The sequence below is a fragment of the Lepus europaeus genome, chromosome 3, assembly GCF_033115175.1.
Source record: "Lepus europaeus isolate LE1 chromosome 3, mLepTim1.pri, whole genome shotgun sequence".
Classification (NCBI taxonomy): Eukaryota; Metazoa; Chordata; class Mammalia; order Lagomorpha; family Leporidae; genus Lepus; species Lepus europaeus.
Window position 1 is genome coordinate 17,493,799 of NC_084829.1, and position 18,728 is coordinate 17,512,526.

The following is an 18,728-nucleotide window of genomic DNA, read 5'->3' on the forward strand; positions in this document are numbered from 1 at the left end:
ATTAAATTAACAAGTCTTATCAACCAAGAAATGCAATAATATTTTAAGGTATTGTCTAGATTAGGTGAGATGATTTTCCCTTGCTAACTCACTCCCAACAGTACGGGAATTCTGACTTACCATTGTCAGAGATGTCTAAGCTGGTGATATTGTGGATTTCAGCAATGCAGCCTTCTAAGACCTGAGCACCTCCTGACCTCAGCTAGAGAAACACAAGCAAACACAAAGTAAGAGCTTCACCCTACCGGAAGTGTCAGCAAGAAATTAAAAATCAGAGAGAGAGAGGGTCGCACAATAAGCTTACACCAAGGAAAAAGTAGAAGCTTATCAACTTTCAGAAAGCTGGCATCAATGGTAACAAGCCAATCACTAGTCACCGTTGCCGTATCCTACGCCATGTGATGCAACCTTAAACCCTAAAGTCATCAGAGAGGAAACAGAGCAGACTCTGCAGACCAGCCCTATTGCAAGCCACACAGTGGACGTCAACCCACAAGAGCTTCATTTCTGCTTCTGGAAATTTAACAAATCCCTCTTAGACATGGGAGAGTTGCGGACTTATTTGATTATTACTGACTTTCGGGTATAAACTTTCCTCCCAGGTAGCAGCAAAAGCACCGCGGAGATAGTTGAGACTTGACTTTGCTCATCAGCCATGACAGGAAGGCCCCGTCCCCAACTGTCCTCCAGGAGAGGGAGGGAGGCCTCACTGTTACAGGGGCTGGCAGCCAAAGCCGGTCACAAAACCACCTGTGTGAACTCTCTGAGCCACCGAGGAGCTACGTGCTCAATGAGCTGCAAATATTATTACCAGGATTGGTTTCTAGCAAAACTAAGGGTCAATAATAATTCCTATCTCACTTCCTGATCATTTCAAAGAGAAAGGCAACCTGGAAACCCAATACTTCTCCTCTGTTCCTAGGAAGCCAAAGCACATTTTGCAGTGGGCATAACATCTTTGAGTTTTCCATTCAGCCTCCGGTAAGGCCTCTGGTGGCAATGCAAAGTGACCCAGGCTGAGGCCCTCTGCTTCTTTAAGGAACTATGTAGTGAGGAAAAGGAAAACAAGGAACATGGCCCGTCCTGCATTCATGCAGGAAAGCTAACATTTAAATAAATTCCTACACCAACACAAGGGGCCGTCTTACACATGTTCCAAGTTTTGATGTAAGAATTTAAACACTCCTCATTGCACTATTCTAGATGCAATATTCTTCAGTGACTTGAACCCAAGCATGCCGATTCTCTAGCCTCTGTGCGACAGGCAGAATTCCGCATAACTCCGAAATCGCCCTTTACTCGGGGTGTGTTTTAGTTTGGCAATTCCCCCTCTGTAAGGTGACAGCAGACTGTGCTGTGGCACCTGAGCTGAACTCTGCAGGGGACTGTCCCACTGAGGCAGACTGCTCAGAGAAACTGGCTTCTAACTCAAGTCTGGAGCTACTGCCGGGTGAGAGCACTGGCCCAGTTCACAATGTGTTTGTCGCCCAGTATCCACATGGGATTGGTTCCAGAACCCCGCCATGGATACCAAAATCCAAGGATGCTCAAGTCCCTTATATAGCAAATGGCACAGGATTTGCAAATAACCTACAGGTACCTAATACAATGTAAATGCCACATAAATAGGTGTCATCTTTAGGAAATAATGACAACAGAAAAATCTGTGTATGTCCAGTACAGACACAACCCATGTCTGGCTGCATCCACAGACATGGAACCCCAGTATACAGAAGGCAGACTGTACTTGGTGTTCTCTTGGGAATGTTTGGCTTTACCAAAATGCCCCACCCAGCCCAGCTCATCAGTGCCACCTCTGGGCCTCCATCAGCACCCTTCTACTCAACGAATGGTCCACGAACTGCTGCCAGTCTGCAAACACTACATTACTGCTCCCAGGCGTTAACCACAGACATTGTGCACAAACACTCACATTCAGAAACCTCAGTAGTAATACTTAGGTCTGTTGTATCACTACAAACATAGGCTTAAATATTTTAGGTCTTTCTAAATTTTTCTAACAATCCATTCTTATTATATTTCATAAAAGTATCAGTTTATGATAGTTTGGAAATTTAAAGATCAAATCAACAACAACAAAAACAAAAGACAAAAACAAAACAAAAAAAACCATGACAGTTTTGAGAATATTATTCCAATCACAGCTTATTGAGAAAGTCATGGAACGTCAAACTTAAAGAGAGAACTCATTGAAGCAAACACTTCAAAGAAACAATTTGGCTTTCAGAGCATGAAAAACAGAGGATGCTTTTGAGAAGTTAAACTTAAGTTCATAAGTGTTTACAATTTCATATTTACTGACAGTGATTTCTTTGTTGAGAAATAAAATTTTCACAAGAAAATTTCTATGTTTTACCACTGTATCATACAGTTAAAATATTCTATTTGTGGAAATGGAAAATACAAGTAGCATTTATGTGTTCCTTTCTGTTCATTTTATAAATACTCTTTATTAATAATACTTGTAGCATAAACACAAAAAACATTTTTCAGTGCTTAAGTAAATCAAGTATATCAGTATATCCTAATTTATTGATTTGTAAAGTACTTACACAATGGCCAAGCTAAGGAAAGCCCAAGGAGAAAGAAAAAACAAAACACATTATCAGCAGTAAATGGAACAGAAACAGAGAAGGAGCTGAAAGCTCAAGTAATACATGATACAAAAAAAAGCAAAGAGTCAGGAAAAGCATTTATTACTCAAATTAGCTCCCAGAACAAAAATAAAAAACTTAAGAATGTTCTTCTGTTAGCAATAACACTCAACTCAATTCATAGCTTAATAGATGCCTAAAGTTCTCAAAAAGCTATAGCTTTCCCAAAATAGTAAAAACTTTTCTATTACTGTAAATGAAAATCCTTTTAAATGAATTTGCATAATTAGAGGCTCTATCTGCATGTGTGCATGTAAAACTGGTTTTTAAATTACCCTCATTTGGATCCCACACACTAGCATTATTTAAAAGAAAGCAAGACCAGAGAGAAGTAAATAGGACCGAAGCATTGAACACTTTGAAATGTTATAAATAAAATCATGTTTCTTTCAAGAGAGTAGTGCCCTCTCCGCCATTTCAGATGTTGCTGATAATTCCAGTGCAGTTATATCTAATATTCAAATACACACAACAGGGCCAGGAATACAAGGAAAACTGAAACCCAGAGAGAATTTTTAATAATTCACTTTCCTTCCTTAAGACCATCTGTCTTTTCCAAAGATGTGACAGAAATTATGAAATTAAATATAAAATGTTCCCCCAAATTACCTACTTTCCTTCCATAAGGGGTTCTAATTTTAGTTTTTAAAAAAAAATAATTTGTAACCTGAGAAATTTTCACACATAAAACCAAAGAGTATAGGTTTCTTTCTGTAAGGACAGAAAAATGATTTGACACTATCCAGTTCAAAATGTCCAATTACTCTCAGGGTTTGAGGTCAACTGGCAATTTAGTCTCGAAGGAAGACATCTACAAACAGTCATTTCCAAGGTGCAAACAGCTGTATGCATCACGTTGCATCATATGCATCCTATATGTAAAACACTTGCAGTTCTGCATGCCGTGCCCGGCCTGATGGGAAAGTCACAGGTAAGAGTTACAGGGTGCTCACTTCAAGGCCCCTGAACGGAACTGCCTGGACGGTTCCTATCCACCTGCTACAATGTCCTACTCATTACAATGTCAATCTCTAGCATTCTTCATTCTACTCATCGTCCATGTCAATGAATTATGGAATGAACCATACAACAACTTCTCCTTAAAAGAACTAACTCCCCCACCCACACTTGCAACTAATCCTCAGCTATAATTAGGCTTTGCTTTTTCTCTGATGTATCAGATGCTTTTCTCTCCCTGGAAAGCAGACTGAGCCTGGAGAATTCAGTTACAGCATTTATCCACTCTTTGAGATGTGGCTATGAAGTAACACAACTTTTTCAAACAACCAGAATCCTACATCCTCTGCCCCCTTCAGCAGAGAGGTATGTGAGAAGAATGCAAACCAACACCAACGTCACTAGCACCACCTCAAATAGTTTTCAAACTCTTACTTTGGAACGAACCTCGAAGTCACAGCACACACATTTTATTGAATATGTGCACTGACGCTGTCTTTAGCCTTTGTGTGTGAATCAGGATCAGCCACAGGCCACTCAGAGACAAATCTGGTCCCGAAGGGTCAGACTGTTTTGTGTCCAAGAAAGGGGTGACTGGAAGTTAACTAGACTGTTCTGGAGAGACACAAAGCAGCTCTACAGGCAATTCTAAAAAACGTCTTGTTAAACACAAAGTATTTGTAAAGCTTCTAAATAAAAAGTTGCAGAGAGGCAGTACTGAGCTAAGCTATAAATGCTGACATGCAAAATAAGGATTTCCCGTACGAATTCTCTTCCTGCCCAGACATCGGCTCCCACATGTCGGGGCAGCACTGTGGTGCTGCATCAGTGTTATTTCTAGAAACTGTCGGTGTGCCCACTCAACACGAGACACACAGAGGCCGAAAGCAGGCCCATCAGTTGACAGCAACGGACAGGGCCTGGATTCCCAGGTGCCTGCCCTTGGCCAAGGCACTCTCCAGTCTCCCACAGCCAGTTTCAGTCACTTTCTTATGCAAAATAGTTATTGCTTTTGGGGACTGGAAAAATCAAGGGAGGTGATAACCGAATTAATGTGAAATACTTTAAGAAACATTCGATTGTTTTTTGGTCCTGTAAACAGAGAAGGTGCTACACATGTGAGGTTAATTTCTGTATGTATTGCCTTAGCCTCCCAGATCCGGAAGCAAATCGAACAAAATTTTAATTCTCCAAACAGTGATGATATCTATAATGTAGATCAGCACTCCCTACTTCATAAATAACCACATGGTGCTTTTTAAAAATAGCGAGGAGAACTCTCCTCTCTCGTTCCTCTCCAGGAGAATATGCAAATACCCAAGAACAGACTAGCCAGGAGAGACAGCAATGAACAGTAAAAGACCCAGCCCAAGGTGACAGCAATCTGCTTCCAGACAGTCATTCCACACTTCCTATCCAGACCCTTTAATTACCACTCTAACATTCCTCTCCTCTCCCCTCCCAAAAAACTCAGCCACCATCTAGAAGACATTTTCCTTTGATGATCCTCGTAACAAACCGGATTTAAAATCAATCGCTAGATTTTTCCATTCCAAAAGAAAAAGCAAATCTGAATCAAAAATTCTGCATGGGAGGAATTTCATATCAAAGTAAGTTTCCCACTTATAAACATAAAAAGACACCCAGTAGCATGGACAGACTACTGCACAGAAAGCTCCCAGAGGAGGCCGAGCCTGTCAGCGTCCAGGTCTGCCCGCCCCGGCCACTGCAGCCACTGCAGCCATCTGGAGAGTGAACCAGAACACGGAAGGTCTCTTCCTCTAGCTCTTCTTTTCTTTGCACCTCTGACTTTCAGATAAATAAAGCAAATATGAAGAAAACACACTTCTGGGGGCCGGCGCTGTGGCTCACTTGGTTAATCCTCCGCCTGCGGCACCAGCATCCCATATGGGCGCCAGTTCTAGTCAGTCCCGGCTGCTCCTCTTCTAGTCCAGCTCTCTGCTGTGGCCAGGGAAGGCAGTGGAGGATGGCCCAGGTGATTGGGCCCCTGCACGGGAGACCAAGAGGAAGCACCTGGCTCCTGGCTTCAGATCAGTGCAGTGCCGGCCGTGGCGGCCCTTTGGGGAGTGAACCAACAGAAGGAAGACCTTTGTCTGTCTGTCTGTCTGTCTCTCTCTCTCTCTCTCTCTGTCTATAACTCCACCTGTCAAATAAATTGAAAAAAAAAAAAAGAAAAAAGAACACGAAACTTGGACCATGGTTTGACACATCCTGAAATGTCCCTTGCTAGGGTGCTGCAGAGCCTCCAGCCCCACGTTCCCACACTGGGACACTACGCAGTTCACAGACCCATCAGCCCGCTTCCTCCCCAGATGATCACGGTGTCAGGGAGAACTTCCATTCCCCGTCACTCTGGGAATTTCAAGATTCTATTTACCCGGTCTCCGGGGACAGTGAAGCGCTAGGTGGGTCACGATTTTGATGGGTAAATGCTGACAATGTGACCAATTAGAGAATGGGCAGAAAGGAAACCCACAGAGGCGAGACTGGAAACTTCCAGGTTATCAGAAGCCTCTCTGGCAGTGGGCGGCATGAACTGTGCGGCACTGCACAGAGGTGATGGAGGACTAAGCATGAATACTCAGGGGGATAGCGCTCCAGCAAGGGTGCTATCCTAATCCCAGCACATTTCAGGAGAGGTTTACTACAGCACAAAGAGCAGCAGCTTGAAACCTAGCTAAACTCGGACATCGAGCCCTAGAACAAAATGTGCCAAAGCACTACAACGTAGTTTAGAGAAATAATTTTGCGCTTCGCCAATTTTCAAGAGCACCATTATAATGTGTGACTTTGTGAATGCTGTTGGGGTCAGCATTGTGGTGTAGCGGGTAAAGCCACTGCCTACGACACCTGTAGCCCATATGGGAGCCAGTTCGTGTCCTGGCTGCTCCACTTCCGATCCAGCTCTCTGCTAATGGTCTAGGGAAAACAGCAGAGGACAACCCAAGTGCCCAGGGCCCTGCTGCCCACGTGGGAGACCCAGATGAAGCATCTGGCTCCTTGTTTTGGCCTGGCCCAGCCCTGGCCATTGTATCCTTCTGGGGAGTGAGCCAGCAGATGGAAAATCTCTGTCTCGGTCTCTAACTCTTTCAAATAAATAATCTTAAAAAAAAATTAAAGCAGATGTGGTCCCCAGAACTGTGATTGAAGCTATAAAACTCTGGGAGACGATGGCACTGAGGTAATCTGAAGGCTTCCCTATCTCTGCAGAATCAATATATCATATAATCAATAAATCGTACAGTTGGAATTATCTTCATTATAATGGCCAATGCTCCCATCAGAGATTCCTTCCTTAGTAAAAAAAAAAATCCCTAACGAAAGGTCTACTGGCAAGCAGGTTGAATCTTATGAAATTGCCAGAGTTGCCATCTTCTCACACACACACACACACACACACAAAGGCTATTTTTATAGGGTGCACCTATTAAACTGCCTTTGAAAGTTATCTCCAGTAGATCACAAACGAGCTATGCAACATGAGGCAGCGTTCTCAGGGCACAGGGCCCCTATCAACTTATTTGAGAAGAAAATGTCTAAACATCCTTAACATCCTAATAATGACTGCTGCCCAGATTATTACAAACAACAGAGAATCAAGGTCAGTGCATTTTCATCATGGCTGTGCCACAGGTGGATTATTTCAGGTTCTCTGCACCTCGGTTTGTTCATCCACAGGTATGGAAACCAGATGACCACTTATGCCCATTCCAGGTTTAGAAGAGAATTAAATGAACCGTGTTAGACCAGCAGCAGTAAAGACATTTAACCAGGACAGTGAAGCCACATAGGGTTTCATTTCTCATCCAGTGGTTCGATCTGACACAGCAGACCAGTTTATATCAACTTGCTTTCTTTGATAAAATAACCTTCCCATCCCCTTTATCTAAGGCTTCTTCCAATTAAAATAAAATGTAATGGCATGTGTCCTTTAGAAAGTGCTGGTAAATGAATAATTAATTTGAATTACTAGATTGGGCTTCTACTTTACAGTGTTTCTCAAGGTTTGGCTTTGCTTTTCTCAAGACAAGACTAGGAAAGCACAAAACTGGTGCTTATTCCAGCTCAGACCTAATGAAGAACTCTAATGACTCATGAACTACAGTGTCAGTTTCTAGAACTCGAGAGGGTGTCAATCTTCTTCAATGTTTAACGTTGGCTAGTGCCACTATTCTGTTGGGAGGTAAGGGAAACAAACACAAAGTACGATACAAATCCTGCCTCCAGAAAACTGTAGTCTGGCTGGGAGAGCACACAGCAGCCAGTGTAATCACCACATGAGACACATGCTGACACTTGTCACTGTCACTTAGTGCTGGACAATCAGCAAAGGACAGGAGCATAAAGGTGGAGCAGAAAGTCAGCGGGCAGGCCAGAGATCAACAAAAGCACACACCTTCACTCATGTGCCCCGGCTACGCCAAGGAGCACTGTTCGAACAAGAGCTCCTTCAAGCCCCATGACAACTCCCCGGGGGGAGGTGCTAATGCGATCTCCATTTTGCAAGTGCAGACATTGGGATTCTGATATTCAATTAATTCTTCCAGGATTGCACAGCCTGCATCCGATGCACGTACAATTACACAAGAGACTGGGCTTAACCGTGTCCTCAAGGAGAGGAGGCCCTGGGGAGGAAGGATTCAGTAGGAGAGTTCCTGGAGGCGAGAAGAGGGGGCATGCGAGCCCAGAGCGAGAAGGAGGAGACACCCACTTCTACTACCACTCCTGCCCAGAGATGGGCTTGACACTGTGGGCCCAGCTGGATTCTGAAGACAACTCAGTGCTCTGCACCTCGGTGTTTTCTTACTAATTTCCATAAAATCTAAAAGTTTCAAGGCAGTGAAGATGTGGGTACCTGCTAAAAGGTAGATGGTTTTAGTCTCAATACTTGTCTATGGGCTCCTTGATAGATAGGGGTGTTTAGAATTGCTGAAATTTTAAGAGGTAGCTTGTTTTAAATCAAGATATTAAAAAGTAAAATTAACAACAACACAGTCATTCTCTTTTGCACTCTACAAAGCCAAGTTAGGAGATACACATCTGTCCCCAGCAGCGAAAGCTGTAAGTTCACTTTCACGATGATAAAACCACTTTACAGGTTGCTATCTCAAGGCTTCATCGTAAGACACTTGGGCAACATACACTAAGGGCGGGGGCCGGAATTCATTAAAAACACACTTGAATGCTTCCTGAATGGTGTTCTCAGGCTGTCTGCAGATAAAACACGAAATACAGAACATCTGAAACTTGCATAATGGATGTTTTTCTGCTTCATTTCTACACTGTGGATTAACAGTATCACATTTTTTTTTCCCCAAGAGAAAGGCAAAGCAATTTGGAGGCTATTATCTATTCCCGAGCATAAAGGGATTCTTACCTCACAATTGCTGAGATCAAGAGAAACCCCCTTCAGGCTGTGATTACAAGCCAGGCCCAACAACAGAGCTCTGAGGGGAAGAAATGCACACGTTAGAGACAGATTTTGCATGGTGCACCAAAAAAAAAAAAAAAAAAAAGTGCAAACACACCGAAGAGAGCCCTGAAAAAGAGGACCACTTTTCTGAATGACAGGTCAAGCACCAAGCAGTCTCTCACTCTTTAAAATGCCAACTGGGCTTCTGCCACCCACTAACAGTACAGGCAAAATGGCGTTTATGGTATTCTCGCATCGGACAGGCAGCAAGTCCATCATAAATACAAAACCTGGCAGGATCCCTGCTCCTGTGCAAAGAAACCGATGGCACACCTAACTGTGTACTGAAATTAAACTGTTCATCCCAGATAAACTCCCACCCGTGTCTGCATCAGAAGAGCTTTGCTAATGTTTAGAATATTATTAGCAATTGTTATTACAGTAGCAAAGGGAAGCTGGTTTTCCCTAAGGAATATGGTGGTGGGGACATCAGGCTGCACGGCCTGTCAGTATCTCAATTTTACCAAGATGGGTTTACTCAAGGGTTTATTGAAGGACCTAGGGAAATGGGACAAGGGGACCCAGTACTGGACATGAGAAGACACAGGTCTTGAATAAGAGTGCAGAATCCTGCTGTCCAGCTCCACAGCTACATTAAAGAGACCGGACTCATCACCTAGACATCAAATCTAAGGAAAACTCTATTTTTACAAATCAATTCTATAGAGTCCAACACCACCAAGTAGGATTCAAACAAAAGACTCATATATGCACATCATCCATTAAATTACCCTGAATGGACACTCTCACAGGTAAACTGGAAACCCTCCAAGCACCAGGATCCCCTGTGCTCCACTTGGTGCAATGGAAGGTGGGAGGGGTTGGGGCACCCACAACTGCCACTGGCAGCCGTGCACCTGCTGCACACTTGCTGGGGTCCGGTTGGCTGTCACTCCCCTTCACTGGAAAGCTCTCCTCATTCAGTCTCCCCCCACCACAGGTGGTATCCCAAGAGCACATCCTAACAGCATTCTACAAGCCAATCTCCATCTCAAAGCCTGTTCCCCCATCCTCACCAAAGTCAACCTGCACCAGTGATGGGGGGCAAGTCACTGAGCTCCTCTGGGCCTCAACTTCCTCACCCATAAAATGGGGATGAAGATTCCATCTGCTAGCAACGTGAAAGCACCCTGCACAACGTGTAGCTCAGGGTCCTCATTAACAAAGTCCCTTCGAGGCCCACCGTCTCAGGTAAACCAGAGCACCTCTGTTCTGGGGCATCCGTTCAACCGTCACATCACATTAAATGCAGCTATGGAACTTTGTTTCCAGACTCGTCAGCCACGAAGCCTTCTTCCTCACATTAAAATCGTTACTGAATAAAACAGGGCTGAGGGGACCACAGGTTTGGTATCACTGAAGAGTCACATAAATATCAACAGGTCACAAGAGTTAACTATTACAAAGGGGCTGGCGCTGTGGTGTAGTGGGTTAAAGCCCTGGCCTGAAGCGCCGGCATCTCCTATGGGCGCCGGTTCTGCTCCCAGCTGCTCCACTTCCGATCCGGCTCTCTGCTAAGGCCTGGGAAAGCAGTAGAAGATGGCCCAGGTCCTTGGGCCCCTGCACCTGCATCGGAGACCCAGAAGAAGCTCCTGGCTCCTGGCTTCAGATTGGCTCAGTTCCGGCCATTGCGGCCATCTGGGGAGTGAACCAACAGATGGAAGACCTCTCTCTCTGTCTCTCCCTCTCTCTGTAAATCTGTTTTTCAAATAAGTAAAATAAATCTTTTTTGAAAAAATTATGAAGTATATTTAAAGCACAATGTTGACAAGTTTGTATGTATAATAAAGACCCAGTGTTGCTATGGTGAGCACTAGTGAATATTAGCAGTTCTGTTAACCAATGCAGAGTTCCGCTGTGTTACACGGGGCTCAATACATTAAAAGATTATAATACTATGGACTATTAGTAAAGCTACCACCAAAACTAGGCCCATACACTGTAAGGACAAGGTGGTTTCACTCTCTCAAAGTATCTCAAACACTGTAAAAATGTTTATTGAATATCCAGTGACAGATATTAAATTATAAATTATAATTTGTGATTACATTATAAAGGAAACCCCAATTCAACATTTAAAAAAAAAAACCCACTGTAGCATCAGACTTTAGACTTTATTTATCTGGATCTACTTTTCCTAAAGGCATCCATTGTTTTAACTGTGCAGTTCTATAAGAACCTCACACTTCTCAAAAAAAAAAAAAAAAGGAAAAAAAGAGAAATAAGGCAATTTATAAATTATATAAATTATATGAAGATTAATTTTCTGGTAAAAATTATAACAGATGTTGATTGGCATTTCACATGAATTACCAGGGGAAAAAATGCTGATGTACACATTAACTGAAGAAAGGAGAAATTTGTGTATACATCGGAGCACGTTATCTGTCAATGATCAGAACCATAACAACTTGAAAACAACTTTTGCTTCTTTCTGGCAACAGTGTTTATTTAACAGTGATTATTATCAAACCTCAACTTAACTAAACACTTTAACTTCATCACTCCACCTAAGCTAGGGATAGTACCCCATCACATAAGTTGGCTGTTATCTGGGCCAGCACTGTGGCGTAGCAGGCTAAAGTCACCACCTGCAGTGTTGGCATCTCATATAGGTGCCAGTTCAAGTCCTAGCTGCTTCACTTCCAATCCAGCACTCTGCTATGGCCTGGGAAAGCACTGGAAGATGCCCCAAGTGCTTGGGCTCCTGCACCCACGTGGGAGACCCAGGAAAAGCTCCTGGCCCCTGGCTTCAGATCAGCTCAGCTCCAGTTGTTGCAGCCATCTGGACAGTGAACCAGCAGACAGAAGACCTCTCTCTCTGTCTCTACCTCTCTCTGTAACTCAGTCTTTCATATAAACAAATAAATCCTAAAAAAAAAAAAGTTGCCTGCCAAATAAAAGTCAGACAGATACCCTGTCCTGATTGGGTAATTCAGAAACCACAGCATCTAGAGACTGATTCTGCAGCACATACACCATAGCTCCACTATGACTGTTAGTAAAAATCCTTAGATTGAACATCCACACACACACACATGCCTACAATGGACTGCACAGAGGTTAACATAAAGGCAATAGTACCTGAATCACAACTTCGGCAGCTAAGTGGCTGCTGCCAAGGTCACAAGCCAAGGGGAACTCTTCCCACAGCAGATGCAATAACAGCAGACAATATCCTTTTAAAAACCGTGCCGCAGAGGGGAAGAGAATGCTCCTTGGCCTCTGTGGCCTCGATCATCCGTCTTTCCCCTCCCCTCAAGCGCATCCGTAATAACACATTAAACTTTCAAAGCTCTGGAGAAAATAAATTCATCACTCACTTTAAGGGCTCAGGAGACAATTTGGTGCCAGAAAGGTTGATCTGAACCAAAGCCAGAGAGCTGCTGAAAAACTGCTTGAATGAGGGGGGCACTTCTTTTCCTTTCCTGAAAAAGACAAGGGCCACAGGTGCGTCAAACTTACTGGTTCTTCAGATGCTGTTCAGTAATCCACAAATCAGCCGTATTTCCAACGTAAGTTAAAGGGGAAAGAGAGACAGAAATGTCTCAAACGAGATCCAGTACAGGTAGAGGGATGAGGTAAGATAGGTTACGACAGGGGGTCGGAGCTGTGGTGTAATAGGTTAAGCCTCCGCCTGCGATGCCAGCATCCCGTATGGTGCCGATTCATGTCCTGGCTGCTCTCCTTCCAATCCAGCTCCCTGCTAATGTGTCTGGGAAATCAGTGGAAGATGGCCCAAGTGCTTGGGCCCCTGCACCCAACATGGGAGACCTAGAAGAAGTTCCTGGTTCATGGCTTCAGATCAATTCAACTCCAGCCGTTGCAACCATTTGGGGAGTGAACTAGCGAATGGAAGACCTTTCTCTCTGTCTCTCCCTGTCTATAATTCTGCCTCTCAAGTGAATAAGTAAATCTTAAAAAAAAAAAAAAAAAAAGGGGGGCCGGCGCCGTGGCTCACTAAGCTAATCCTCCGCCTGTGGCGCCGGCACCTCGGGTTCTAGTCCCGGTTGGGGCGCCGGATTCTGTCCCGGTTGCTCCTCTTCCAGTCCAGTTCTCTGCTGTGGCCAGGGAATGCTTAGGCCCTGCACCCGCATGGGAGACCAGGAGGAAGCACCTGGCTCCTGGTGTTGTATTGGCACGGCGCGCCGGCCGTAGCAGCCATTTGGGGGGTGAAGCAACGGAAGGAAGACCTTTCTCTCTGTCTCTCTCTCTCACTGTCTAACTGTGCCTGTCAAAAAAAAAAAAAAGGTAAGTTAAGACATGCTATGAGTCCACAACGTATTCTCATTCTTTAACAAACTCATTACACTTAGCCCCTCAATCTTTAGGAAATTCCATGTTTGGACCTCAAAAACGTAGGTCACTGACGATGTCCATTTTCCAGCACCTTAAAGAGCTCTGGCCTGGGGTGGCAGCCAACGTGAAGGTTCAGATGCAGCAGCTGCACACTCTTACTGCTCCCACCATTAGACCTCCCGACCTCATCCTCCCCAACCTTACTCTTCGAGGTGTTTGCAGCATCATTTCTGCTGAGTGGCATGAAAGCCACGTGACAAACAGCCCATTCGGTTTTTACATCCATAACTGCGAAACTGGTCATGGCAGGCCAAATATTAGGAGAGGTAGCACGACAAATGAACTAGCCACAACCTCCAAAGGCATCACTTGTTATTACACTCAGGAGGAAGCGGACCAGACAGCTCAATAATAAAGTGCAGTCAACACCACACTGCAGGGATTTAAGTAAAACAAGACTCAAGAGTCCACCTGGGAACCTGACACTTCGCTGCCCTCTCTCTCTCAGCCAGCTGGTGGACGGCTGCACCCAGTCGCCCCGCACACAGCGCTCAGCCTTGTTTGTGCGGTGACTCACGCTCTGTGGGGAGTCACAGCCTCCTAGGAGCATCCTTAGAGTCCACTCAGCGACACAATATTCATGGACAGAAGTGTGGGACAACTTGCTCATAGGTGACAGCTTTTTTTTAAATGAAGTTTTAAAACAAGATATTTGCAGGCTATTTGGAAAGAACATTCTAAGCAACCAGAATGTCTAGCTAAAAAGACAAAAAAACAAAAAAACAAACAAACAAACAAACAAACAAAAAAACAGGAGAGGAAAGAGAATCCTGGTGGAATCTTATATGAAATATTTCAAACAACTCTGGCTCCAGACCCTGTAACGATATAAACATGTATACTCCTAGTCCTTTTTTGATGAGCAAATGCTGCCGAATTATTCTTTGAATTTCCTTCTCCTCCTGCTGTTTTGTCTTGAGGTTGACAGTTGCAATGTTTCCCAGCATCCACTGCCCCTTTCCAAGGGAGGATGAAGCTCTGTCACCTGGCGCATGGCCAGCTTGGCCATGACAGTCTCAGTGTCTCAGTGCAGTGACTTGGGTGGCATGCAAAGCCGCCATCTCTTCCTCTTCTGCTCCTTCCCAGAGTGGAGGCGATGCAGCCAGCCCGCTAGAGACGTGGCACAAAACCAGCTATGGAAAGCCAAGTGCGTGGGTGGGAGTGGAGGGGACCGGGTAACAACCTCACCTATGCTGACACAGTGAAGAGATTATCGGTGAACAAAAGTATGAACAGCTTGGCTAACAATGCACACCTCGGTGTCAATTAGTCATTTCCACATAATTCCTAAAGGCTTTCTAGGACTGTATCTAGGAAGGGACTTGGTGGTAAAGAGTTTAATCACAGCCTTTCATCTGGAAGACAAGACACTTTGTTAGCAGGATTCTGCCCTGCAAGCTTAACAGCTCCCCTGCAGATCAATCGTCACAGCATCCACAGTCCCGTGAACTCAGAGAGCCGATCACACAAAACTCTTCCCGGCCCGCGCTGTCAGCCGGGGACTCGGTGTCCGTCAGTTACAGCTGCGCCACAGCCTGGCTTCATGAGTGCCTTCACAGGAGCAGAGCGGATGGATTCCATCCACACCCTGGAATAGCCCTCAAAACACAGCGTCTTGGAAAACCCTGCTCCCACCATCGTACCACCTAGACCTTACACGCCTCAACCCCATACTATCAGGGTGTTGGCGGCATATTTCTGCTATTGTGAAGATTTGCATCCTTAAGGTAATTGATCAGGAGTACTTTAAAATATGTTAATTCATCTGTCAGGCACGATTCTGAAACAAAGCATGCTACAAAACTGAATCTTATGAATAAGTGAGGGTTATTTTCTTGAATATATAAAGCTTTTAAAAAGTTACCTACTAAAAATGGTGATATTTCTAATACTGGGCAATAGTCCATGTTGTTATTGGGAACATAATGTCTAAAATATCGTATACAACTTGTGGTCAGAAGAATGAATGCTAAGTGTTGAATGGTCATATTATATGAGAAGGCTACGTAACTCACGCACTTTTCAAAATTCTCCTGTTATTTTTTTTCTATTTTAAGTTGCCACTCTTCATAAATCCTTGCTGTGTCTAATCTACTGCCTTGCTTTGTAAACAGTTATGTCAGCAGGTGGAAACATTGGCCCTCAGTTTTCTCTAATAATTAAAACACATGAGCTTTGGGTTAACTCTTCTCCTTGCTCCCAGAAGTAATTCATATTTACTTCCAAGTGCATCATTAAGAAATACCTACAGAAGTTTTAAAACGGTTTTACTTTATTAAGAGAAAGGGGCCCATCCACACATGAGAAATATTGTATCATCATCATATAGTCCTCATAGGTGGCTTGGAGGTATTGGTAAGCACATTAAGCTGTGGCTAAAATAAACAGATGGGGCCAGAGTTGTGGCACAGTGTGTTAAGTAGCCACCTGCGACACCGGCATCCTATATGGGCACCAGTTCAAGTCTCAGCTGCTCCACTTCTGATCCAGCTTCCTGTTAATGTGCCTGGGAAAGGAGCAGAAGATGGCCCAAGTGCATGAGCCCCTGCCACCCATGTGGGAGACCCGGATGAAGCTCCTGGCTTCAACATGGTCCAGTCCCAGTCAGTGCAACCACTTAGGAGAGTGAACCAGTGGATGGAAGATGTCTCTGTGTCTCTCTCTGTAACTCTTTCAAATGAATAAGTCAATCTTTAAAAAAGAAATAAATAATAAACACTTGGACTTTCAAGGCCTAACAGTGATAGATAAAGGTTTAAGGCCATCTTCTTGCATGTACAATTTTCACCCTTTTCCTCTCTGTTTTCACCATCACTACAGCTTTCTCTCGGACACTCCCACACGACACAGCCAGTAGAAATACGTCCATACCGGTGAGAGAAGACGGCTCTGGAGAGATTGAGGACAGCTAAATATTGAAGGCATCCACGGAGAAGAGCTCCACAGACCTGAAGAAGAAATAAGGCACTCTTATTTTCAAACACTTGTAAATCCAGGAGGCTATTCTATTAGCGAGAAAGGCTCTGTACCCCACACACTTCTCTCAGGTCCCTGGGGTTGGGGGGGGGGGGGGATGATTTACCATGTCCAGAGAACATTCCGTATTGGATAAGTCCAGATGAGTGATGGCATTTGGCTGAGCCAAAAAATTATACATGTGCTTGAAGTAAAAGACAAAAAATAAATATTAAACTCTGGAAAAACACACACACACACAAGGCAAGTTCATGTTTGTAAAGGAAGTTGCCCAAATTCCCCAGGATCAGTCTTTGCTCCTCCCCAGAGAATTCATAGTTTTCTGTCATCCCATCACCTCCCCTGTGAGCAAAGCTCCTAAGGATTTTAAAACAAAATTATGTCTGTGTTTAAAAAAAAAGACAAATGGAATCTTGAGGACCAAACTCCTTTTCTGTCACACTTGACTTCGTTTTCCTGATCAGCTCAATTTTCATTAAACAACTTTTGAAGAGTGCTAATTAATTTTGACTCCTGAGATTGAAATACCACCTGAATCGAAGTCACTCTATCCAAATGCTAATCACTTTCAAAAATGCTCAAGAAACCACTAATTTGAATTTGAACCATAGGATGGTCTCAGGCTTATACCCTCATCTTTGTCCAACAAAATGGTTTCTCTATCCTTAGTTTACTTCTAAAAATCTAACAAGAAATGGTCAGACAGCACAATTACTACTGCTTAAAGGAAAAAAATTAAAATAAACCTCACACGTGGCCAAAGCACTTCAGGTTTCAGAGTCCACAACGCCTAAACTTTCCCACACCCCTCTCCACGTACATGGACAATCAACAGCTCCCTCCTGTTCTCTGATTGCCCTGGGGGAGAAGCAAGTGTCAGAGCCCACCAATGACAGTCCAAGCACCTGCTCCTCTACCTCACCAGATGTCACCAGACACAGCAAACACAAACAAGTGCATGCTGGCAGTGTGTCCATCCTGGGCCAGCAGTGAGTATACGATTTTGGCTGCATGATACTTCCAAAAAAAAACCCACCTATCATGGAATTCACAAGAGAAAAAAAAAAAATAACCTACAACCAGATACACAGGATGTATTGTATTATCCAAAAAAAAAAAAACCTTCTGATTCAGAAAATCACTGCTCTCACGGACATGAGGCTCCTCGCCTCTCCCTCTGCCTGGCACTCCTTGGGCCCAGTGTTGCTCTCAGCTTCCAGCTGGGGGAGCTCTGATCACCCACAGTGGTGACCACAGCCCCTGCACCTGTGCAAGAGCTATAAGCGTCAGCCCGCCCAGGGCCAGAAAGAAGCCCCTTGCACCCAGCTCTTGTCACGCTCCTGTCCTCTCCCCGGCGGAGCTGGTACAAGACAATCCTGGCCAGGCAAAGAAGTCTAGAGCTATTCTATGGTCCTAGGGGACTGTTAAAGCTCCTCTGGCAGGCGAGCCTCACTGAAGCCTTATTTCTTTCCATCTTCCCCTCTATGCCTCTCCCGGGCCACTGTATGGCGCTGCTGGTTTCACACTGAACGCCTTGCTGCATCACGGAGGGGGCAGATGGATAAAGCTGACAACTGAAATTGGAAAATGCATCAGAAAAAGTCAATGATGCAGCGGGAAACAAGGATCACCTAAATGATTTCAACAGTGAAGGAGGGAACAATAAAACACTACAAAAGGCCTGAATTTGTATTCCCGGCCTTCCCAGTGAAGAAAAACAGGGGGCATGAGACAAACTTCCACAGCGTTTGTCATTCCTGTACAGTGTGGAATGCAAATGAATCCTGGTGGTTGTGGCTGTGTCAGTTAGGTAGGATTTCTTCTAAACTCCACCAGGGTGAGTGGAGGGGACCTTTCTCTACACATAGCAATGCAGCCACACCTACTCACCCTGACAATAAGGTCTGCCAAACATGGCGATGACAGATTCAGCTACATTTGGGAAACCTTCTTAGAACTGAGCAGGAACATTTTGCCTTCACAGTCAAACTGTGCTGAGTTATCCCAGGTTAATCCTATTCCCCACCCCCACCCCCGCAGGCTAGACCACAAATGGGGCTTATTCCAATATCCCCTTTAAATTGCAAACTATGAAAAGCTACTAGAGTTCCCCACAATATTATTTAATGCTAAAGTAGTTTGACTTATGTTACCAGCCTTTCTTACCAGGCAACTGTAATGAGGTAATGTTTCAATATGAAGAAAAAAGTTTCTGCACAAAAAAAAAGTGTTTCCAAAAAGATTTGAACTTCAGCCTGATTCAATGA

General features: G+C 44.3%; 1 protein-coding gene across 2 annotated transcripts in view; it reads right to left on the minus strand.

Moving 5' to 3' along the window:
- The window catches only part of CARMIL1 (capping protein regulator and myosin 1 linker 1), a 318,527-nt gene that overhangs the window by 99,204 nt on the left and 200,595 nt on the right, over nucleotides 1-18,728 (minus strand). For both annotated transcript variants that reach the window (XM_062185167.1, XM_062185173.1), the window contains exons 14-18: nucleotides 16,568-16,645; nucleotides 16,357-16,433; nucleotides 12,450-12,554; nucleotides 9,031-9,100; nucleotides 121-202 (exon numbers count right to left, since the gene is read on the minus strand). In XM_062185167.1, the coding sequence (XP_062041151.1) occupies nucleotides 121-202; nucleotides 9,031-9,100; nucleotides 12,450-12,554; nucleotides 16,357-16,433; nucleotides 16,568-16,645 (412 nt within the window). The remainder of the gene's footprint in view (nucleotides 1-120; nucleotides 203-9,030; nucleotides 9,101-12,449; nucleotides 12,555-16,356; nucleotides 16,434-16,567; nucleotides 16,646-18,728) is intronic.